Source organism: Hemibagrus wyckioides, linkage group LG29 (assembly GCF_019097595.1).
Source record: "Hemibagrus wyckioides isolate EC202008001 linkage group LG29, SWU_Hwy_1.0, whole genome shotgun sequence".
Taxonomy (NCBI): Eukaryota; Metazoa; Chordata; class Actinopteri; order Siluriformes; family Bagridae; genus Hemibagrus; species Hemibagrus wyckioides.
The window spans coordinates 15,358,016-15,383,751 of record NC_080738.1 but is presented as its reverse complement, the minus strand read 5'-3'; the positions used below and the strand labels follow the sequence as shown (position 1 = coordinate 15,383,751).

The window sequence follows — 25,736 nt, the reverse complement described above, 5'->3', positions numbered from 1 at the left end:
TTTGCTCTGTCAGGGCCAACTTGTGTGTGTGTGTTGCATGATCCAACTGCGACTCTCTCTCTCTCTCTCTCTCTCTCTCTCTCTCTGTCTCTCTCTGGTTACGGTTGTTCCTGAAACCACAAAGTGACTGCCAGTAATGGTAATAACATACAGGTGAGAATCATGATAGTTTACCTGCCATTTCTACCCGTCTCCTCTCCATACACAGTTGACACTTGACGGCACCCCAACCACCACACTTTATTATCATATATTATGCACAAGAGAGGCTAAATGTGAATGGTGTGAATGTGCACGGTGTCCTATGAAGAACTGGTGTCCTTTTGAAGATGTCAGTCACAATCTCAGTATTTATCAGACCAGAATGCAGTGCTTACTGTGAATGAATGATCATGTTGATCTATGTTGCACAATAATGGAATGTTTGTAGACTCTGAGGCCTGGTTTAGAAATTCATCCATGCATGTGTTCCTTATGTTAAATGAAATGAGATAACTACACTACCATTCAAAAATTTCCTTGTGTTCCAGTTGTGCACCAGGGCCTCCTACTCCTTTTTCTGCTCTGTTCAGAACCAGTTTGCGCTGTTCTATCAAGGGAGTAGTTCACAGCATGGTAAGATATGTTCTTACCATGAAAATGAAGAAGGCTCTTTCCTTCTGGCCATTTTCAGCCTGTAAACAAACCCACAACTCCCGAATTCTCCAGATACTAAATGAACCTAAAGAAGTCCCTTATACAGTACAACAGTCTTCAGCTGTGCTAGCACAATTGCAAATTATCAGTTAACCTTACAAAATGATCAACTTGGATTATCAAACAACATGAGTTTGAGACAGAGGACTGATGGTTGCTGATAATGAGCCTCTGTGTAACAATGTAGATCTTTCTTTAAAAATCACCTGATCAGTTTTGTTTTTGAAATGGATAAAAATGGGTTTTTCTTTGGAAAATATGAAACTATCCAAGTGATCTAAAACCTTTGAACGATAGTGTACATCTGGGCCGGGTAGGGTTGAAAACTAAAAAAATGTACTGTGTACAAAGTTTCTGCTACATGTGTTGGGTAGAGAATTGTATCTATTCAATGTATCTATTTATACTTCCTTAATAACTTTGGTTCCCTCCTTGTAATTAACTTAAGACATTCACTTAACAATCAACTTAACATACCTAACAAGTAATCAGTGCCAAATAGATGCCTCACTTAATCTTTCATAAGTTCTAAAAGTGGCTCTTGTGGCATCATAGGCACTACTTGTTTGTGTACATTGTGTGTGTGTGTGTGTGTGTATTTGCATTGTAACCACAGAGAAGGTCAACAATTTCAGTGGTTCTGAAACTCATTTGCAGGCACAGACAGTTTTAAACCCACTCCCACCTGCAAAATTCTTCTGTACACAAGCAGTAAACATGCTTTTATTTACAGGCACAAGAGTTTCCATCTCACACTTCTGCAGCTTTTTGTTTGCTTTTTGTTTGTTCATCACAGTTTCGATGTAGTGCCTCAGGGCTTCAGAGGACTGCTATTAATATGTATAAATGCTAGTGTATGTGACAGTGATGACAATGAGGGCTGACCTCAAACTATGGCCTTAGAATTTATAAGGTTCTTTCTCTGATTCTTTTTTTCCCATTTTATTTAGAATTGTCTGATGTACACAGTTTTGCTCATAACATATTTATTTATTTATTTATTTATTTATTTATTTACTTACTTACTTACTTACTTACTTACTTACTTACTTATTTACAGTATCTCACAAAAGTGAGTACGCCCCTCTAATTTCATTTTAGTATATTTTCTCAAGGGACAATACTATAAAAATGAAACTTGGCTATATTTTAGAGTAGTCAATGTGCAGCTTGTATAGCAGTATAGAGACGGTGCAGTTCCCAAACCAGGCAGTGATGCAGCTGCTCAGGATGCTCTCGATGGTCCCTCTGTAGAACACAGTCAGGATGGGGGAAGGGAGATGGGCTTTCCTCAGCCTCCTCAGGAAGTAGAGGCACTGCTGGGCTTTCTTGGTGATGGAGCTGGTGTTGAGTGACCAGGTGAAGTTCTCTGCCAGATAAACAGAGTAGTCATTGTGCAGCTTGTATAGCAGTATAGATTTACTTTCCTCTGGAAATAACTCAACATACAGCCATTATTGTCAAAATAGCTGGCAACAAAAGTGAGTACACCCTAAGTGAAAAAAGCTGTATATCGTTTAACCGTGCAAAGTCACATTTATCATGTTCATGTATTTGTCAGCTTGATAGGACCATACAAATTTGTGTATCAAATTTTAGAGCATTTAAAATTTGGTGCTTTGAATACAATTCACTCATACTGACCACTGGATGATCAACATGGCACCTCATGGCAAAGAACTATCAGAGGATTTGAGAATTAGAATTGTTACTCTCCACAAAGATGGGTTAGGCTGCAAGAAGATGGGTAACACCCTGAAACTGAGTTACAGTACAGTGACCAGGGTCATTACAGAGGGTTTTCCAAGACAGGCCTTGCAAGAGTCAATCAAAGAAGTTGATTCCTCGTGCTGTATGTCAGGTGCAGAAGCTGGCTTTGAAAAACAAACGCATGAGTGCTGCCAGCATTGCTTTAGAGGTTGCTGAAGCGGGTGGTTAGCTTGTCAGTGCTCAGGCCATACACCACACACTGCAACAAGTTGGTTTCCATGGCTGTCATCCCAGAAGGAAGCCTCTTTTGAAGCTGGCCCACAAGAAAGCCCACAAACAGTTTGCTGAAGACAACCTGTCCAAGAGCATGAATTACTGAAACCATGTCCTGTGGTCTGATGAGACTAAGATAAACTTGTTGGGGTCAGATGGTGTCCAGCATGTGTGGTGACGCCCTGGTGAGGAGTGCCAAGAAAATTGTCTCTTGCCTACAGTTAAGCATGGTGATGGTAGCATCATGATCTGGGGCTGCATGAGTGCTTCTGGTACTGGGGGGCTGCGGTTCATTGAGGGAGACATGGATTCCAGCATTCTGAAGCAGAACATGATGCCCTCCCTTCAAAAACTGGGCCAAACGGCAATTTTCCAACATGATAACGAGCCCAAACACACCGCCAAGATGACAACTGCCTTGCTGAGGAAGCTGAAGGTGAAGGTGATGGAGTGGCCAAGTATGTCTCCAGACCTGAACCCTATTGAGCACCTGTGGGGCATCCTCACGCAGAAGGGGGAGAAGCACCATGTGTCTAACATCCAGCAGCTCTGTGATATCATTATGGAGGAGTGGAAGAGGATCCCAGCAACAACATGTGCGGCTCTGGTGAATTCCATGGCCAGGAGGATTAAGGCCATGTTAGATAACAATGGTGCTCACACAAAATATTGACACTTTGGACAGAGTTTTGACATGTTCACTTAGGGTGTACTCATTTTCATTGCCAGTTATTTATTCAATAAAGTCTTCATGTTGAATTATTGTTAGAGGATAGTAAATCTGTACTGCTATACAAGCTACACTTTGACTACTCTAAAATATATCCAATTTTCATTTCTATAGTATTGTCCCTTGAGAACATATAATAAAGTGGTTGCTGAAATGTGAGTGGTGTACTTTTGTGCACTTTTGTGAGATACTGTAAATACTTATTTACTTACTTTCATCTTATCTAACTTTCCAGTAGAGCACGTAAGAATTGGGAAAGGATTACCTAAAGCTCAACTGATAAAATGTCATGACAGAAAATGGTTTCAGAATATATATGCTGTGACGTCTCCCACTGAGTCACTAGCGAAGCAATAAAAAAATGCTGAAAAACCGCTCCACTGAAAATGCCCAAGAACAAACAAAAGAATATTATTTGCTAAACTACGATATTATTAACATAAATACCATAGCACTGTTAAATTGTTGAATATGATTTGTCCAAGGGTGTTAAATAAATATAAATATTCTGTAAGAGGATGGCATAAGCATTTCTGTAGTTCCAAGTCATTCACAGTGGCCAACATGGAAGGCCTAACAATAACTGTTATTAGATTTTTGTTAAATTTTATTTAACAACAAAATACGTATATTTATGTCTTTAATGTCATCACAGTCAGTTGATTACCTGGCAAATGATTACCTGGCAACATGACCAGATATATTTCTTTTGCTGCCTTCCACTTTGCCTAGTCATGCTATGCATTAAATGCATGTACTCTTTCTTGACGAGAAAGCACATACTTCTGAACATAACAGAAGAAAAAGTTGCCTAGTTATGCACGCTGTCAAAGTAAACAAACTTTTATTTCTTATGTTATTTCTTGTATAATTTGTTACATTATTTAATTTCCCTTGATGTATTTTTTCACATTTTATTTAACCCTCTCTACCCTAACCTTCTCAACACTCATGGATGTCATAGATGTTTTACAAGTTTAAATAGGTTTGTAAATGGAATAAAAAGCATGACTTTTCATTATGTTATTAGCAAATTGCAATTGCTGGCAAATTGATGTAGAATGTGCTGAATTACTCAGGTGTTTTATTCCTTAATTACTATATTATGACAAGCCTTTTCTGTGGGACGTATTCTGACATAGAGGAGATTTCTAAAAACAACATTTACACATGAATTTGTCAAATTCATAAAATTTCACTGGGGTCAGAAACACACTAAATCACTAGTTATGTAAGTCTCTGTGAGCATACATGGTGAAATATTTAGATGTACTGACGCATGAGTTAGTCCTAACGGCATGTGCATCACCACACCCATCAGCCACTGCAAGTATTTAGAATAGAATGCAAATAGGTCATTAAATTTTTTTTTACTTGAATGTAATGTCAGATCCACCTAACCCCAGAGAAAAACAATGAGTATTAGCAGGAATTATGACTGTGAAGAAGTAGAAAAAATGCAGAGAAGAAAAAATCTGCAAAGTCATTTGTGAAAACAAACCCTCTTATTTTTTTTTTTTAAGTCAATCCTTTTACAAATTGCTCATCTGTGCTGTGTAAAGATACAATTTACACTGTTCCTATGTCACCTCAGACTTCTAGAACATGACGTAAAGGAAGAAATCAGCAAATTTAATTGCTATTTCAGTGATTTCAGTACTCATTTCACTACAATGATCAGCAGAATGTTCATGAAGTGTATGGAGAAATAAAAACGCATGCCTACAGGTGAAATTTTAACATAAACTGAAAATAAAACCTGTGAGGAATAGGAAAAAAGAAAAAAGAAAAACGCATGAACGTTTTTAAACAAATTATGTTACTTAACTTTTTATATTTATTGAAATAGTTTGTTCTTTGTGAACTGAAACCCAGAATTTAGTTCTGTAAGAAATCGTATATGTATTATTTATACCTTCCCTGTTATTACTTGCTCGCATGCTACAAGAAAAAAAAAATCAAGCTAATAATAGTCATGCAGCATTGCTCAATACAATGTCAACAACAATGTAGGAGAAAAAAAATTTAACAGAAACCAAACGTATCAGTGATGGATAACATGCCCTCCCCACGGCCATCATCAGATAATCTTTGCGTAATGTAGTTCACCACCATATTACAGCTTGCGGTAAGGGTTACTAATGAATCAAAGACAATTCCCATTCTCATTGGCACAAGACAACTACACATATTTCTATTTCTTTTTAAAATACAATCACTTTATAAAACCTGGAAAAACCTGTTGAAAGTTTTCCGCCATCCTTACCACCACCCTCTTACACATCCACATAGCATATTAGGAGTATGTTAAGGAGTAAAGTTATCCTTCCTGCTTCTAGATACACATGCTGATACCATCAAGGTATTTTAGCCGTAAAAATGATAATGAAATGATGAACAATAAGTGAAGGATAAATACTAAATGGTGGCTTTACTGTTTGAAACCCAACAACAGTTAACATCGAAAAGTTTGAGTGCAATGTAAATTGGAGGAAAACATAAATTCAACTTAAAGTATTGGATAATAAGATTCAATAGATTATAAATAAAGTTTTTAGTTTGTGACAAAATCTTATTTGCAGCAAGATTAGAAGCTATTGTTTTTGTTTGCTGCACTTGAATAAGTCAACAGTGGAATGCAGATTTCCTGCACTTGAATAAGTCAACAGTGGAATGCAGTTTACAATGGTGATTTCAAACCATACAAAAGGCAAGCATGAAAGTGTCAGTATGTTGTGTATGACGAGGTGAAGAATGATGACAGGTATCATCCCTCAGTCAGCATCATTGGAGGAACAAAAAAGGTTACTGACTCTGATGACACGGAGCCTATAAAAGTCGAGACATGCATTACTTTAGAAGGCTGAATACTGGAACTATAACACTGACCAGAAACAGAGGATTTTAATTTATAAAAACTGAATAATAGAACTGTAACTTATCTGTTGCTGAGTTTAAAGAGAGACTATTACTGAATATTACAGAGCAACAGGGTGAGTTTGACTTATATTCATAATTTTTATTCAGCATAAATAAATAAATGTAATACAAGTATATCACTTTAATTTTTTTTTAAAATTATATTATTAATTTATCTCAGCATGAAAGACCTTTTTTGTCATATTTATTATTTGGAAAATGTTATTTGCTTGTTTTTATAGCTGCTTTTTTCTAATGCATTTTGTAATTAATGTATTAATGTAATTTTGGGTAACTTCAACAAGCAAAAATCACACAGCTCAATAATGTAACGCAGTATATTATTCACTTATGTAATGCAGTATATTATTCACCTTGTGTTAACAAGACCGATACATTTTTTTATTATTTTTACCCACTAATATTTGGAGGGGGAAAACGGATTAGCCAAAAACATGTGGCCAAAACCAACAACAGTACAAAACAAGTCTTGTTTAGATTTATATCTTATAGAAATAAAAGGTATTGATATTGTATAAATGGATTCTATGTAAAAAATATGCAATGTTCTGGAGAAACCTGAGAGATTTTACTGAATCCTGGCAAATTTATTTAATTATTTATTTTAATTAATTTATTTATAGTTTTATTTTTTTTAAACTTTTTTTTTTTTTTTTTTTTTTTTGCATTTTTTCCCTTTTCCTCTCCATTTTTTCCTCTATGTTTTTAAACAAAATTGACATTTTAAATCTGCCCTCACTAGCTTTTGAGCATTTTGGGAGTGAAGCCAGTTTGACAAATCACAAAACAGCAAACAGCAAAGGAAGGATTTAAACCTTGACCAGCACATATAGATTTGTAGGTTAGACATCCACTTTAAGTGTATATGAAAATGAATCATCATATCAATATACCAGCATGTATAGGGCTGGGCTTTCCTGCACTGCCACTAAAATATGCATCATAGAACATGTTCTGAATCTACAATTTCTTACTAGTATAACTGAATCACTATTGAAACTGACAGGTATAGCAGAAAAACTGAAAAGTACAAAACCTACCAAACTTGTTTAGATCTGGAAATAAGTTTTGCTGTTCGGAGAATCTGAGAGATATCTGACCGCTGACACAATAACTTTCCTGTCACCTGCAAAACTGTATAGGTTTTAAAAGTTTATAGTGACTGAGCAAAGGAAGACACCAAAGCTTTGAGAGTACAATGGGATCCATAAGTTAATGACCTACAATTGCTTACATGTTCAGTAAAATTCTATAATATAACATATATGCAGCTACAGCAGTTCCAATTTCATTAAATCAGTCAATGCTGTGAAAGAAAAAATGGTTTAAATTTAAATTGCTGTCCCATTAAATAAATTTGGCATAAACTGTATGATTAATATACCCAGTTATTTAAATCAGTATATAATAATCTTAATATACTTTTTATGTAGATTTCAGTCTAAACTTGCTATTAATTATTAGTCATCAGGTTTAACTTTAAGTAACGCTGATATATATCTTTATACCTTAGGGCAGGGAGTTTCTAAAGCATTGTGAAAAACTTCCCAGACTGGTTTAGATGCTTAACCTTTTGAAGAAGAAAAGGGTGCAAGAGGTTTCAGGAAACACTAGGACAATAGTGACCAATGTATAAAACTCTGATGAATGCAGATTATGAAAAGAATGCAGTGTGACTAAATAAAACAAATGTGAAAGGGAAAACGTTAAAATGCTTTAATTATTTATTCATTTTTAATTTATTAAAATCCTATTTAAAATACTTATGTTTTTCCTGCCAATATTGATGTATAATAATAATGCAATATCATTTAAAGGTATTATTTGAAAACAGTCAGGATGAAAAGAAAAGAATTGATCATGTTGACGATAGGTAAGTTCTTGATCTGGCCATCATTCACCCATCATTGCTTATTGCAGATCTTGTATCATAATAATAATAATAATAATAATAATAAAGCTTGCATTATAGGTATCCTTCTGAGAGCTGTAAGTGGAGAAAGCTACACTTCTGCAACATCACCAACTGTTCCAGCTGAAACAATTACAGAAACATTAGAAACCCTAACAACTCTTAGTGAAATATCAGAATCCACAGTTGTCACATTTTTCACATCACCAAGTTCTTCAGATGGAACAACTGGAGGAACGACACTGGAAACCCTAACTAGTCTTAGTGAAACATCAGAATCCACAGTTGTCACATTTTTCACATCACCAAGTTCTTCTGCTGGAACAACAGCAGGAACGACACTGGAAACCCCAAAATGTACAAGTGAAACATCACAATCTACAGTTGTTGCAACTTCAACATCACCAAGTTCTTCTGATGGAACAACTGCAGAAACAACACTGGAAACCCCAAAATGTACAAGTGAAACATCACAATCTACAGTTGTTGCAACTTCAACATCACCAAGTTCTTCTGATGGAACAACTGCAGAAACAACACTGGAAACCCCAACTAGTCCAAGTGAAACATCAGAATCCACAATTGTCACATCTTCAACACCACCAACTACTTCTGATGGAACAACTGCAGGAACGACGCTGGAAACCCCAACTACTCTTAGTGAAACATCACAATCCACAGTTGTCACATCTTCATCATCACCAAGTTCCTCTGATGGAACAACTGCAGGAACGACACTGGAAACCCCAAAAAGTACAAGTGAAACATCACAATATACAGTTGTTGCAACTTCAACATCACCAAGTTCTTCTGATGGAACAACTGCAGAAACGACAATAGAAACCCCAACTAGTCTAAGTGAAACATCAGAATCCACAATTGTCACATCTTCAACACCACCAACTTCTTCTGCTGGAACAACTGCAGGCACGACACTGGGAATCTCAACAACTCTTAGTGAAACATCAGAATCCACAGCTGTCACATCCTCAACATCACCAACTTCTTCTGCTGGAACAACAGCAGGAACGACACTGGGAACCACACCTACTCCTGGTGAAACATCAGAATCCACAGTTGTCACATCTTCAACATCACAAACTTCTTCTGCTGAAACAACAGCAGGAACGACACTGGGATCCCCAACTACTCTTAGTGAAACATCAGAATCCACAGTTGAAACATCTTCAACATCACAAACTTCTTCTACTGGAACAACTGCAGGAACGACAATGGGAACCCCAACTACTCTTAGTGAAACCTCAGAATCCACAGTTGTCACATCTTCAACATCACCAACTTCTTCTGCTGGAACAACTGCAGAAACAACACTGGAAACCCCAACTAGTCCAAGTGAAACATCAGAATCCACAATTGTCACATCTTCAACACCACCAACTACTTCTGCTGGAACAACTGCAGGAATGACACTGGAAACCCCAACTACTCTTAGTGAAACATCAGAATCCACAGTTGTCACATCTTCAACATCACAAACTTCTTCTGCTGGAACAACTGCAGGAACGACACTGGAAACCCCAACTACTCTTAGTGAAACATCAGAATCCACAGTTGTCACATCTTCAACATCACAAACTTCTTCTCCTGGAACAACTGCAGGAACGACACTGGAAACCCCAACTACTCTTAGTGAAACATCAGAATCCACAGTTGTCACATCTTCAACATCACAAACTTCTTCTGCTGGAACAACTGCAGGAACGACACTGGGAACCCCAACTACTCTTAGTGAAACATCAGAATCCACAGTTGAAACATCAACATCACAAACTTCTTCTGCTGGAACAACTGCAGGAACGACACTGGAAACCCCAACTACTCTTAGTGAAACATCAGAATCCACAGTTGTCACATCTTCAACATCACAAACTTCTTCTGCTGGAACAACTGCAGGAACGACACTGGAAACCCCAACTACTCTTAGTGAAACATCAGAATCCACAGTTGTCACATCTTCAACATCACAAACTTCTTCTGCTGGAACAACTGCAGGAACGACACTGGAAACCCCAACTACTCTTAGTGAAACATCAGAATCCACAGTTGTCACATCTTCAACATCACAAACTTCTTCTCCTGGAACAACTGCAGGAACGACACTGGAAACCCCAACTACTCTTAGTGAAACATCAGAATCCACAGTTGAAACATCAACATCACAAACTTCTTCTGCTGGAACAACTGCAGGAACGACACTGGGAACCCCAACTACTCTTAGTGAAACATCAGAATCCACAGTTGAAACATCAACATCACAAACTTCTTCTGCTGGAACAACTGCAGGAACGACACTGGGAACCCCAACTACTCTTAGTGAAACACCAGTATCCACAGCTGTCACATCTACAATATCACCAACTTCTTCTGCTGGAACAACTGCAGGATCAACTGCAGGATCAACTGCAGGAACAACTGCACAAATGACACTGGGAACCTCAACTGATGTTAGCCATGCATCAACTGGATCAACTGCTGTTACTGAAACATCAATGACTATAGCAGACACGACAGAAACCCCATCAAGATCAACTACAGGTATCACAATAACAAAAGATAAATTTTGGAATATGTGACTTGCTAGGAGTAATTCGTAGCTCCCTTTATAAAGTCATCTGGGCTAAAATGATCCATTCGGGCAAACTAAGGTCGCGATAGATAGATAGATAGATCGATAGATAGATAGATAGATAGATAGATAGATAGATAGATAGATAGATAGATAGATAGATAGATAGATAGAAATGTAAATCTTTTCTATTATCTGTTTTCTTAATTATCAACTACTGCTACATCCACAGACATTAGTGTTACACCAACATCTACAGAACTATCATCAACTACAAGTCCTGCCTTGGTAACATCAATCAGTGCTAGTACAGTTGCATCACAACCTCCATCTACTTCAGGTATCACAATGGAAACATTTTATATATAGTATTTTAGTTCATTCATCACATTTTCATGTGACTATGAAATTAACATTGATGTGATATTTACCTTTTGTTTTCTATCTAAACTTTTCCACAGTTACCCCTACAAGCTCTGGCCCACTTTTCTTAATGCAAATTAAATTTATCACAGAAGAAGCATTTAATAATGACTTATTAAACTCATCTTCATCTGCCTACAATGACCGTGCAACTCGCATAAAAAATGAGGTCTGGCTCATGGATAATCATTTATTTCTCTGCTATACTATATTTCTTTCTAATTATTTCAATGTGCAGTTTGATTTTGATAATCTCATTCATACCATTTATCTTGTCCAACAAAAGGGAAATATATTAGCAAATTCCAAGTACATCTTTATATCTTTAGATCGGTAGCAGTGATTATGCAGTTGTTGTAAGCTCTGATAAAAAGCACTTGTGTTGATTATTACTGTGATATTAATTATGGCATTTCTATTTTAGTTTACAGTAATTCTTCAGGTCAGATTCCCTAACTTCAGGATACTGTTAGTACTTAGATTCAGGTTTGTATCAAGTTCACTCATGCACCATTTGTTAAAAATGTTATTTATAAGTGTTTGTATGTAACACGGAAAATAAATAACCTTTTCAAATGTGCTCTTGTTCATGTAGCTCTGGGTCAACTGTTTCATATGTTGACTTATTCTTTGCTGAAAGTCTGCCTCCTGATTCTTCAGTTATTAATGCATTGATGAATGCAAATACAAGCTTTCAAATTACAGGCGTCTTTGGTAAGCCATGGGGATAAAACAGTATTTAACATTTGAATGTCAAAGTTGTTATTTATTCATTTGAACTGTAGCTGTCTTTATTGTATGCATTATGATCATAGCATTGAAATAATAGTCAGTCTGTGAATAGTCACATAATACTATAACATAGAGTAGTAACTGTCTATAAAAAGTTGTTCTATACTCAAAATATACTTTTTATGAAAAAAATCCTTTATATAACTACATAGCTTTCTTCATGAAATATGTATCCTTTGTTTTCTCTTAATTACAGTAATTGGAGCTTCAACTGAATCACCCCCAATGACTTCAACACAGACTGCAACAACTGCAGCTACAACAGACATCACAACAGAAGTTTTAACTAGCACCAGCTCTACTACAGCTGCTGTCTCAGAAACATCAACTACCCTGTTGACTACAGAGAGTACAATACAAATGTCAACAAGCGTAAGATCTGAAACAGAATCCACCACAGTTATCACAATAGAAACCTCCACAGTTGCTACATCAGAACCAGCATCTAGCACTATTTCAAGATCAACTACAGGTGTCACACCAGAATCCACCACATCTGTTACATCAGAACCAGCATCTAGTACTGTTTCAAGATCAACTACAGGTATCACACCAGAACCAGCATCTAGCACTCTACCAAGCTCAACTACAGGAGTCACACTGGAAACCTCTACAGTTGCTACATCAGAACCAGCATCTAGCACTGCTTCAAGATCATCTACAGGTGTCACATCAGAACCAGCATCTAGCACTCTACCAAGCTCATCTACAGGCATCACACTGGAAACATCAACAGTTATTACATCAGCACCAGCATCTAGCACTCTTTCAGGATCAACTACAAGCATCACACCAGAAACCCCAACAGTTATAACATCACAACCAGCATCTACCACTCTTTCAAGCTCAACTACAGGTGTTACACCAGAATCCTCCACATCTGTTACATCAGAACCAGCATCTAGCACTCTTTCAAGCTCAACTACAGGCATCACACTGGAAACCTCCACAGTGGTTACATCAGAACCAGCATCTAGCACTCTTTCAGGATCAACCACAGGCATCACACTGGAAACCTCAACAAGTGTCACATCAGAACCTGCGACTAGCACTCTTTCAGGATCAACCACAGGCATCACACTGGAAACATCTACAGATGTCACATCAGAACCAGCATCTAGCACTCTTTCAGGATCAACCACAGGAATCACACCAGAAACCTCAACAGGTGTCACATCAGAACCAGCATCTAGCACTCTTTCAAGCTCAACTTCAGGCATCACACTGGAAACCTCAACAAGTATCACATCAGAACCAGCAACAAGCACTATTTCAGGATCAACCACAGACAGCACACTGGAAACATCAACAGGTGTCACATCAGAGCCAGCATCTAGCACTCTTTCAAGCTCATCTACAGGTGTTACATCAGAACCAGCATCTAGCACCTTTTCAAGCTCATCTACAGGTGTCACATCAGGACCAGCATCTAGCACTCTTTCAAGCTCAACTTCAGGCATCACACTGGAAACCTCAACAAGTATCACATCAGAACCAGCAACAAGCACTATTTCAGGATCAACCACAGACAGCACACTGGAAACATCAACAGGTGTCACATCAGAGCCAGCATCTAGCACCCTTTCAAGCTCATCTACAGGTGTTACATCAGAACCAGCATCTAGCACTCTTTCAGGATCAACCACAGGCATCACACTGGAAACCTCTACAGGTGTTACATCAGAACCAGCATCTAGCACTCTTTCAGGATCAACCACAGGCATCACACTGGAAACCTCTACAGGTTTTACATCAAAACCAGCATCTAGCACTCTTTCAGGACCAACTACAGGCATCACACTGGAAACCTCAACAAGTGTCACATCAGAACCAGCAACTAGCACTGTTTCACGATCAACCACAAGCATCACACCGGAAACATCAACAGGTGTCATATCAGAACCAGCATCTAGCACTCTTTCAAGCTCAACTACAGGCATCACACCAGAAACCTCTACAGGTGTCACATCAGAACCAGCATCTAGCACCCTTTCAGGATCAACTACAGCCGTCACACTAGACACCTCAACAGGTGTCACATCAGAGCCAGCACCTAGCACTCTTTCAAGATCAACTACAGCCATCACACCGGAAACATCGACAGGTGTCACATCAGGACCATCATCTAGCACTCTTTCAAGCTCAACTACAGGCGTCACACCAGAAACCTCTACAGGTGTCATATCAGAACCAGCATCTAGCACTCTTTCGGGATCAACTACAGCCATCACACCAGAAACCTCAACAGGTGTCACATCAGAGCCAGCATCTAGCACTCTTTCAAGATCAACCACAGGCATCACACCGGAAACATCAACAGGTGTCACATCGGGACCATCATCTAGCACTCTTTCAAGCTCAACTACAGGCGTCACACCAGAAACCTCAACAGGTGTCACATCAGAGCCAGCATCTAGCACTCTTTCAAGCTCAACTACAGGCATCACACCAGAAACCTCTACAGGTGTCACATCAGAACCAGCATCTAGCACTCTTTCAAGATCAACTACAGTCATCACACCAGAAACCTCAACAAGTGTCACATCAGAGCCAGCATCTAGCACTCTTTCAGGATCAACCACAGGTGTCACACTAGAAACATCAACAGGTGTCACATCAGGACCATCATCTAGCACTCTTTCAAGATCAACTACAGTCATCACACCAGAAACCTCAACAAGTGTCACATCAGAGCCAGCATCTAGCACTCTTTCAAGATCAACTACAGCCATCACACCAGAAACCTCAACAGGTGTCACATCAGAGCCAGCATCTAGCACTCTTTCAGGATCAACCACAGGCATCACACCGGAAACATCAACAGGTGTCACATCAGGACCAGCATCTACCACTCTTTCAAGCTCAACTACAGGTGTCACATCAGAGCCAGCATCTAGCACTCTTTCAAGATCAACTACAGGCATCACACCAGAAACCTCAACAGGTGTCACATCAGAGCCAGCATCTAGCACTCTTTCAAGCTCAACTACAGGCATCACACCAGAAACCTCTACAGGTGTCACATCAGAGCCAGCATCTAGCACTCTTTCAAGATCAACTACAGCTGTCACGCCAGAAACCTCAACAGGTGTCACATCAGAGCCAGCATCTAGCACTCTTTCAAGATCAACTACAGCCATCACACCAGAAACCTCAACAGGTGTCACATCAGAGCCAGCATCTAGCACTCTTTCAGGATCAACCACAGGCATCACACCGGAAACATCAACAGGTGTCACATCAGGACCAGCATCTAGCACTCTTTCAGGATCAACCACAGGCATCACACCGGAAACATCAACAGGTGTCACATCAGGACCAGCATCTACCACTCTTTCAAGCTCAACTACAGGTGTCACATCAGAGCCAGCATCTAGCACTCTTTCAAGATCAACTACAGCTGTCACACCAGAAACCTCAACAGGTGTCACATCAGAGCCAGCATCTAGCACTCTTTCAAGCTCAACTACAGGCATCACACCAGAAACCTCTACAGGTGTCACATCAGAGCCAGCATCTAGCACTCTTTCAAGATCAACTACAGGCATCACACCAGAAACCTCTACAGGTGTCACATCAGAGCCAGCATCTAGCACTCTTTCAAGATCAACCACAGGCATCACACCGGAAACATCAACAGGTGTCACATCAGAGCCAGCATCTAGCACTCTTTCAAGATCAACTACAGCTGTCACGCCAGAAACCTCAACAGGTGTCACATCAGAGCCAGCATCTAGCACTCTTTCAAGATCAACTACAGCCGTCACACCAGAAACCTCAACAGGTGTCACATCAGAGCCAGCATCTAGCACTCTTTCAGGATCAACCACAGGCATCACACCGGAAACATCAACAGGTGTCACATCAGGACCAGCATCTACCACTCTTTCAAGCTCAACTACAGGTGTCACATCAGAGCCAGCATCTAGCACTCTTTCAAGATCAACTACAGCTGTCACACCAGAAACCTCAACAGGTGTCACATCAGAACCAGCATCTAGCACTCTTTCAAGATCAACTACAGCTGTCACACCAGAAACCTCAACAGGTGTCACATCAGAGCCAGCATCTAGCACTCTTTCAAGCTCAACTACAGGCATCACACCAGAAACCTCTACAGGTGTCACATCAGAGCCAGCATCTAGCACTCTTTCAAGATCAACTACAGGCATCACACCAGAAACCTCTACAGGTGTCACATCAGAGCCAGCATCTAGCACTCTTTCAAGATCAACTACAGGCATCACACCAGAAACCTCAACAGGTGTCACATCAGAGCCAGCATCTAGCACTCTTTCAAGATCAACTACAGGCATCACACCGGAAACATCAACAGGTGTCACATCAGGACCAGCATCTACCACTCTTTCAAGCTCAACTACAGGTGTCACATCAGAGCCAGCATCTAGCACTCTTTCAAGATCAACTACAGCTGTCACACCAGAAACCTCAACAGGTGTCACATCAGAGCCAGCATCTAGCACTCTTTCAAGCTCAACTACAGGCATCACACCAGAAACCTCTACAGGTGTCACATCAGAACCAGCATCTAGCACTCTTTCAAGATCAACTACAGCTGTCACACCAGAAACCTCAACAGGTGTCACATCAGAGCCAGCATCTAGCACTCTTTCAAGCTCAACTACAGGCATCACACCAGAAACCTCAACAGGTGTCACATCAGAGCCAGCATCTAGCACTCTTTCAAGATCAACTACAGTCATTACACCAGAAACCTCTACAGGTGTCACATCAGAGCCAGCATCTAGCACTCTTTCAAGATCAACTACAGTCATCACACCAGAAACCTCAACAGGTGTCACATCAGAGCCAGCATCTAGCACTCTTTCAAGATCAACTACAGTCATCACACCAGAAACCTCAACAGGTGTCACATCAGAGCCAGCATCTAGCACTCTTTCAGGATCAACCACAGGCATCACACCGGAAACATCAACAGGTGTCACATCAGGACCAGCATCTACCACTCTTTCAAGCTCAACTACAGCTGTCACACCAGAAACCTCAACAGGTGTCACATCACAGCCAGCACCTAGCACTCTTTCAAGATCAACTACAGCTGTCACACCAGAAACCTCAACAGGTGTCACATCACAGCCAGCACCTAGCACTCTTTCAAGATCAACTACAGCTGTCACACCAGAAACCTCAACAGGTGTCACATCACAGCCAGCACCTAGCACTCTTTCAAGATCAACTACAGCTGTCACACCATTAACCTCAACAGGTGTCACATCACAGCCAGCACCTAGCACTCTTTCAAGATCAACTACAGCTGTCACACCAGACACCTCAACAGGTGTCACATCACAGCCAGCATCTAGCACTCTTTCAAGCTCAACTACAGGCATCACACCAGAAACCTCTACAGGTGTCACATCAGAGCCAGCATCTAGCACTCTTTCAAGATCAACTACAGGCATCACACCAGAAACCTCTACAGGTGTCACATCTCAATCAGTGCCAATTTCTCCATCCACAGTAACTACAGGTATTACACTGCAATCACATTAACAAATCATATATACTAGCATTCTCTAAAATTATATGTATTTTACATTTATATGTATTGTTCCTTTTATGTATTACGTATTTACTTTTATATACTTTTTTCTCCCTATCTGTTTTTACAGATAAATTTACAACATCAAGTGCAGCTGATATACGGTACATTAGCTTTACAACAAATGAAACATTTGTTTCTGAACTTTCAAACTCATCTTCACCTGCCTTCACTGACAGAAAATCCAAAGTTATATCAAAGGTCTGTCTTATTTATTAAATTGTAAATGTAGTTTATCTGTACATATATTAATTTAACATCAAGTTAAATAAATCACTGATGTAATAACTATACTATCTTTTCTCTAAAATAATTAAAAATAATATGTTATTTTTATGGATATTATGTTGTCATGGATATTTTTAGGTATGCAGCAACTGAATGTCTTTTGAGGTCTTCATGACCTTTGAATGTGCACCTTAGGTTCTGTAATTTTATACATAACTAGTATTGTGTAAAGGTGTGGGTTTTGCTGTAAATGTACTGTAAATGAGCTCTATAAGCTCAGTGGACCATAATCTCAGCATGTCAACTCATCAAAGTCAGTACTTCAGTTATTTCATCAGCATTTCATGTGTGTGAAGTGCCTTTTGGATAGGTTCTAAAATCCTTGTGGCAGTAATTTGGAAAATTGATGTTGGTTGTGATTGCCTAATGAATCTAGAGCCAACAGTTTGCTGTTATATATTTTTACAATAATTGTTTTGGCACTGATTTCTTTACAGATTACACCAATCTTCAGGGAGAACTATAAGAACTTCCAAAATCTAACTGTGATTAGGTTCAGGTATGTGTTGCTCTTGCTTCTGGTCTATTTCTTTCAAATTCTAAATGACTTTTCTATAAACCATGTGTAACTGAATTGTCTGCTTATATCTGCATAGGTCTGGATCAATCATCTCAGATATGAGATTAGAGTTCACATATCTTGAGGGTTATCCCAGTAATAATGTTATCATTACCATACTAATGACAGCAGATACAGGTTTTAACATTACAAGTGCTTTTGGTACGTATGAATCACACGTGTTTATGTAAAGTTTCAAATAAGAAAAATAACATTCAAATGAATATTTTCAGTGTAAGCTGATGATTATTTACGAGTGACACCCTTGTGTTGTAGCTTTTCAAAAATCTGGATTAATTGGAAATGTTGACTGGAGTGTTGTCTTATTATGAATGAATCAAATATGTGTAGCATTTTTTCTGAAGTCTTTAATAAGACATCTCAAGACATACCTTTCTCAGTAAAATGCTAATTCAGTCGTTTCTTTTAATTACAGTAACTTATTTTGCTACTACTACGACTACTTTTCCAACCACTACACCGACAACCAACATTACCACCACAGCAGCACAACCAACAAACTCTACTTCCACCACAGCAGCACAACTAACAAACGCTACTTCCTCCACAACAGCAACTCAAACAAACACTAGTACCACCACAACAATAGCACAACCAACAAACACTACTACCACTACAACAGCACCTCAAACAAACACTAGTACCACTACAACAGCACCTCAAACAAACACTACTACCACCACAACAATAGCACAACCAACAAACACTACTACTACCACAACAGCAACTCAAACAAACAGTAGTACCACCACAACAATAGCACCTCAAACAAACATCACTACCACCACAACAGCAACTCAAACAAACACTACTACCACCACAACAACAGCACCTCAAACAAACATCACTACCACCACAACAGCAACTCAAACAAACACTACTACCACCACAACAACAGCACCTCAAACAAACACTAGTACCACCACAACAATAGCACCTCAAACAAACATCACTACCACCACAACAGCAACTCAAACAAACACTACTACCACCACAACAATAGCACAACCAACAAACACTACTACCACCACAACAGCACCTCAAACAAACACTAGTACCACCACAACAATAGCACCTCAAACAAACATCACTACCACCACAACAGCAACTCAAACAAACACTACTACCACCACAACAATAGCACAACCAACAAACACTACTACCACCACAACAATAGCACAACCAACAAACACTACTTCCACCACAACAATAGCACAACCAGCAAACACTACTACCACCACAACAGCACCTCAAACAAACACTACTACCACCACAACAATAGCACCTCAAACAAACACTACTACCACCACAACAATAGCACAACCAGCAAACACTACTACCACCACAACAATAGCACAACCAACAAACACTACTACCACCACAACAGCACCTCAAACAAACACTACTACCACCACAACAATAGCACAACCAACAAACACTACTACCACCACAACAGCACCTCAAACAAACACTACTACCACCACAACAATAGCACAACCAACAAACACTACTACCACCACAACAGCACCTCAAACAAACACTACTACCACCACAACAATAGCACAACCAAAAAACACTACTACCACCACAACAGTAGCACAACCAGCAAACACTACTACCACCACAACAGCACCTCAAACAAACACTACTACCACCACAACAATAGCACAACCAAAAAACACTACTACCACCACAACAATAGCACAACCAGCAAACACTACTACCACCACAACAATAGCACAACCAACAAACACTACTACCACCACAACAGCACCTCAAACAAACACTACTACCACCACAACAATAGCACAACCAACAAACACTACTACCACAACAATAGCACAACCAACAAACACTACTACCACCACAACAGCACCTCAAACAAACACTACTACCACCACAACAATAGCACAACCAACAAACACTACTACCACCACAACAGCACCTCAAACAAACACTACTACCACCACAACAACAGCACCTCAAACAAACACTACTACCACCACAACAGCACCTCAAACAAACACTACTACCACCACAACAGCACCTCAAACAAACACTACTACCACCACAACAATAGCACAACCAACAAACACTACTACCACCACAACAGCACCTCAAACAAACACTACTACCACCACAACAGCACCTCAAACAAACACTACTACCACCACAACAGCACCTCAAACAAACACTACTACCACCACAACAATAGCACAATCAACAAACACTACTACCACCACAGCAACACAACAAACAAACACTACTACCACCACAACACTTAAAACTACTACAACACCAAAACCAACAACCACAACAACACCTCCAACAACAGCAGCAGCAACAACAACAGTTGCACCAACCCGTCCACCACCATCTGTTGAGATGAGTGTTGGTATCAAGTATACATATGTTGAGGAACTTAATAATCCTAACAGCAAGGAATTCAAACAACTGGCTGAGATTGTGGCTGTAGTGGTAAGTGTGAGACCAAACATAGATTATTGAATATTCAATACAGACACAATATATGTGACTATATTGCTTTTCAGTATAATCAGTAGTCAAAGCTTTTTGTTTCTCTTACAAATCTTACATTTTAGATGTTAGATTTTACCACAGTTAGGAAATGTATTAAAGTTTTAATGGTAGTGTAATAATAAAATGTATTTTTTTATTTGTAGTTGGAACAAATCTATAGAAATATATATGGACCTAGGTTCCTCCGGGCCATTATCCTAGCCTTCAGGTGAGCTTCATTACTTAGAAATGCATAATTTACATAATTAACACATTTTTATAAATGCATATTTCATACATTGTAGGTATTTTTTTGTAGTATTCACTTGTTTTTACACAAGTTGCTGCAGGAATTTGATACTGACAAAGAATTCTGCCCCCAGACCTTTGACCAAACGTGCAGGTGATAATACCCAAGCAGACGTCCAGCTGATATTCAATGAGAACACCATAATACCAATACCAACTGGTGAAGAAGTAGTGAGTGTTCTGAAAGATGTTGCAATAAATAACAACACATTCGTTGTGCAATTTGATCCCACTGAAATCACTCTCATCAGTGAGTATATAAATATATATTATGAAACATTTACACTGTATCTATACCCTTTATTGCTATTTCCAGTTATTTGCATTCATACCCTATATTTCCCTTTTCAGATGAGCCATACAAAATCGATGTGCAGTTCCGAACAAATGGCACTTTCACAGAACAACTCTCAAACACGACCTCAGCTTTATTTATAAACAGAACAATCATGATTAAAAATGGAGTAAGTATGAAATCAGCATGCATTAGTTTAAAGGATGAGCTTTTTATACAAATGCAAGACAGAATTAGTCCCTTTAACAAATACAAGCATAACGCACAAACACACATATGGACCTTTAATAGTCACAATAATACAGTCACAATGAGTCATAATGAACAGATTCCACAAATAAATGCAGAAACTGCAAATGTGGAGAATAAAATAATAGAACTTTTATAACATTTAATGAATTTAAGAGGTAAAGAAGCGAGTGCAGGCTGGTTGGAATGGGTGGAGAAGGGTGTCGGGAGTCCGGTGTGAAAAATATCAGTGAGAATCAAGGGGAAGGTGTACAGGAGTCAGAGCAACCACAACTACATTTGTTAATGGTGAAACTGGTGACAGATGCATTATTTTCGCAAGTATGACTAGAAGCAGGATATATTATTATTAGTATAATTAGTATAATTTCAGTTTCCTGCACAGATGAAAGACAAAGCACTATACTTACATATAAATAATCTACTGTGCAGTCTAGAACAAATGCTTTACCTGGTCCATTTGTGCCATCCCTGAATTTATTAGTAGAATATATTTCGATTTTTGATTATATACACAGATCAGGCATAACATTATGACCACCTGCCTAATGTAGTGTTGGTCCCCTTTTTGCTGCCAAGACAGCCCTGACCCATTGAGGCATGCACTCCACTAGATCCCTGAAAGTGTTCTGTGGTATCTGGCACCAAGATGTTAGCAGCAGATCCATTAGGTCTTACAGGACTTATAATATATATTTGATAGATACTATACCACTGCAGACCGGGAACACCCCGAAAGAGCTGCAGTTTTGGAAATGCTGTGATCCAGTCGTCTATCCAACACAATTTGGCCCTTCGTCAAACTCGCTCAAATCTTTCTCAAAATCTTTTCCTGCTTCTAACACATCAACTTTGAGGACAAAATGTTCACTTGCTGCCTAATATATCCCACCCACTAACAGGTGCCGCGATGAGGAGATAATCAGTCTTATTTACTTCACCTATCAGTGCTAATAATATTATGCCTGATCGGTGTATATTCTTTCATTTTGCACATAAGTGAATTTTGAATTTGAAACATGAATTTTGTGAATGGTATTGATGCTGTTTTCCCTTGCTTGTTCCCTAATTTTTATTCATATTTAATATTGTTTCAAGTAAAAATTAGAAACATTGTACAGCAATACTTTAGCGTTCCCTTTTTAAAGGTGCATTATGTAATATTTCCTAACATGTTTTTTAAGATTAGATGTCTATTGGTTATGTAGATGAAGCTGAATAAGATTTACATTTTTTGGAATGTTGAATGCATTTTTCCAGAATAAACTCCACCTTTTCTTGTACCTTTAACCACATGCTTCTGATCTGTTTGCAGCTTAGCCCTTTTTTCATTGCTGACTTCCCTACTACATTTAGCCTCTTAACCATGTCAAACTACAGGTATGTGCATTTTGCATCACAACCCAGTCACGTTTATATTTAAAAACAAATGTCATTTTGTACCATTCTTTTTACTAAATTACTTTATCTTTGCCTATCCAGCAACGGCACTGCTACATCTGGAAAAGCAGCTAATGATTCAATTCTGAGCTTCATGGAATTGGATTATGCCAGATCAGGTGGAAGTCCCAACATCACCCAAATTGCACAAACTATAATTCGAGCAGCCAAAAACGACACCCTTCCATTCCAGATCTTCCTCAATGAAATTATAGTGAATGGCACATGTAAGTAGTATATACCTGTTTTATGTTGGAAGAAATATCTATTGTTATTAATAAACCTCTTAGGCATGTGCAATAATATAATAACCTAACATGACAGTTTGGCATGATTAAAAAATATTGGTATTAGAATTATCAGAACAAGCATATTGTATAGAGCTGTGATTTGAGTCAGAGTCAAACTACTGTTATGGAAATCATGGTATACTGTCCAATGTACACATCTTCATGCCCATGTCCATAAATCAACATTTTAACAAGTCGTTTATATTTTATTCCAACAGTATTCTCATCGAGCGATGTCAGCAGCAAGATCAGTGTGCTCATGGCATGCTTCATGGTAGCTGTGTCGCTTCTGTTCACACGGTACAGCTGATGCTAAACCACATCCTCTGCTCAGAATGAGAACCATCACCAGGTTTTAAACTCTTTACAGTATAAATGAAATGAATATACATGTATAAAATACACAGTGACAGTTTGTCAGCATGCTTGTATGATAGGGTTTGGTTAGTATAGCTTTAATTATTATGAATTTCTATTGTTGTTGGTCCTATTGTCTATTATGTTGGTGATGGGCCTTTTGTTAATGATTCTATATAAATCCTGCCGGCAAGCATGAAGGAATTTCTTTGTCATGCTTAAACATGATAAGCTAAAAAGGCAACAATGCTATGGTGTATTACATTTTGTGTATTATTTTAGAACTAATTTATCGTTTTTTTGTGCCTTTTGCCAGGAAATGTATCTGAAATAAGTGTTACAGGTTTGCAAATTAGTATTTTAGATTTCTATAAGACACATAATAATGCTTCATGTTAAACCCAGTATGCATATAGTGCATAGTAAGTCGTTTAACTAGTTTGAATACCGGTCTAACAGTGTTTAATCTGGCATGCTTCCCAACAACTTTGTGTGACAAAGACAATTTTATTTTCACATGTTCTATGATGTAATATAGCAGTTAATAGACTAGAACTATTATTATTTATGTTTGATTTATCTAAACTTGTGCACTTTTTGTTCTCCAATGCACTCAGCACTATGTATTTATTTACTAAAATGGGTATCTAGCTCCAAGGACTATGTATTTATTGAGATAATTTAATATATTCAACTATGTATATGCTATAATATTCGTTGCATTAATTGTAGCACTTCATATTTATAAATGTACAACTCAGTGTCCAATAAACTCATGGGAAGCTGCACCAATAACCTTTTTCTAATAATTTTTTATTGCTAAAATTGATTGTTAACTGTTTCATTAATGTGGTTAGGCTTCAGAAAAGGAATCAGCAGTATTACAATTCTATCATATAATTTTAATTTTCTCTCTTTCAAAGACTCATATCTCAGAGATAACTTGGATAGATTAGCTTAGATAGATAGCATGAGGATCAAAGCATTTCTGGAATTTCAGTGCATAAATGAGTTGCGCTTGGTGGTAAATTAATGCTATCTAGAAATTACATTATACAATTACACAAAATAGAGACTAATGGGTTATTTTACTTAAATACTAAAAAAATGACAATGATTTACAATCTACAATGTCTATAACAGAACAGCTGTAATCTGTAACCGTAGTTTTACAAATTGTGGTTTGACCTTTGTAATGTTTTGCCATTATGTAAGAAACATTATTATTATCATCATTATGATTATTGTCATTATATATATATATATATATATATATATATATATATATATATATATATATATATATATATATATATATATATACACTATATTGCCAAAAGTATTCGCTCACCTGCCTTGACTCGCATATGAACTTAAGTGACATCCCATTCCTAATCCATAGGGTTCAATATGACGTCGGTCCACCGTTTGCAGATATAACAGCTTCAACTCTTCTGGGAAGGCTGTCCACAAAGTTTAGGAGTGTGTTTATGGGAATTTTTGACCATTCTTCCAGAAGCGCATTTGTGAGGTCACACACTGATGTTGGATGAGAAGGCCTGGCTCTCAGTCTCCGCTCTAATTCATCCCAAAGGTGTTCTATCGGGTTGAGGTCAGGACTCTGTGCAGGCCAGTCAAGTTCATCCACACCAGACTCTGTCATCCATGTCTTTATGGACCTTGCTTTGTGCACTGGTGCACAGTCATGTTGGAAGAGGAAGGGGCCAGCTCCAAACTGTTCCCACAAAGTTGGGAGCATGG

General features: G+C 38.5%; 1 protein-coding gene across 4 annotated transcripts; it reads left to right on the top strand.

The window, feature by feature from the left end:
- The first annotated feature begins 6,203 nt into the window (after nt 1-6,203).
- Nucleotides 6,204-24,920, top strand: LOC131349384 (serine-rich adhesin for platelets-like). Of its 4 annotated transcripts, XM_058385019.1 has the most exons (20): nt 6,205-6,402; nt 8,167-8,222; nt 8,322-10,817; nt 11,081-11,188; nt 11,310-11,440; nt 11,696-11,757; nt 11,867-11,985; nt 12,260-15,631; nt 15,968-16,039; nt 16,112-17,575; nt 17,718-17,848; nt 18,373-18,434; nt 18,532-18,656; nt 18,931-20,993; nt 21,200-21,264; nt 21,419-21,594; nt 21,696-21,808; nt 23,204-23,268; nt 23,371-23,555; nt 23,837-24,916. In XM_058385019.1, the coding sequence occupies exons 2-20, from the start codon at nt 8,189-8,191 to the stop codon at nt 23,926-23,928; spliced, it is 10,935 nt and encodes a 3,644-aa protein (XP_058241002.1). In that variant the 5' UTR covers nt 6,205-6,402; nt 8,167-8,188; the 3' UTR covers nt 23,929-24,916. The 4 variants fall into 4 exon arrangements, with proteins under 4 accessions (XP_058241000.1, XP_058240999.1, XP_058241002.1 ...); XM_058385017.1 differs by having other exon boundaries at nt 6,204-6,402; nt 12,260-16,039; nt 23,837-24,919; XM_058385018.1 differs by having other exon boundaries at nt 15,968-17,575; nt 23,837-24,917.
- Nucleotides 24,921-25,736: the final 816 nt, after the last annotated feature.

Excerpts from the sequence above, each read along its gene's own strand:
- LOC131349384 (XM_058385016.1), top strand. The coding sequence starts at position 8,189 with ATGAAAAGAAAAGAATTGATCATGTTGACGATAG. Across the intron at positions 17,576-17,717 it reads TCCATCCACAGTAACTACAG|ATAAATTTACAACATCAAGT; the intron begins GTATTACACTGC and ends CTGTTTTTACAG. Across the intron at positions 23,269-23,370 it reads TTAACCATGTCAAACTACAG|CAACGGCACTGCTACATCTG; the intron begins GTATGTGCATTT and ends TTGCCTATCCAG.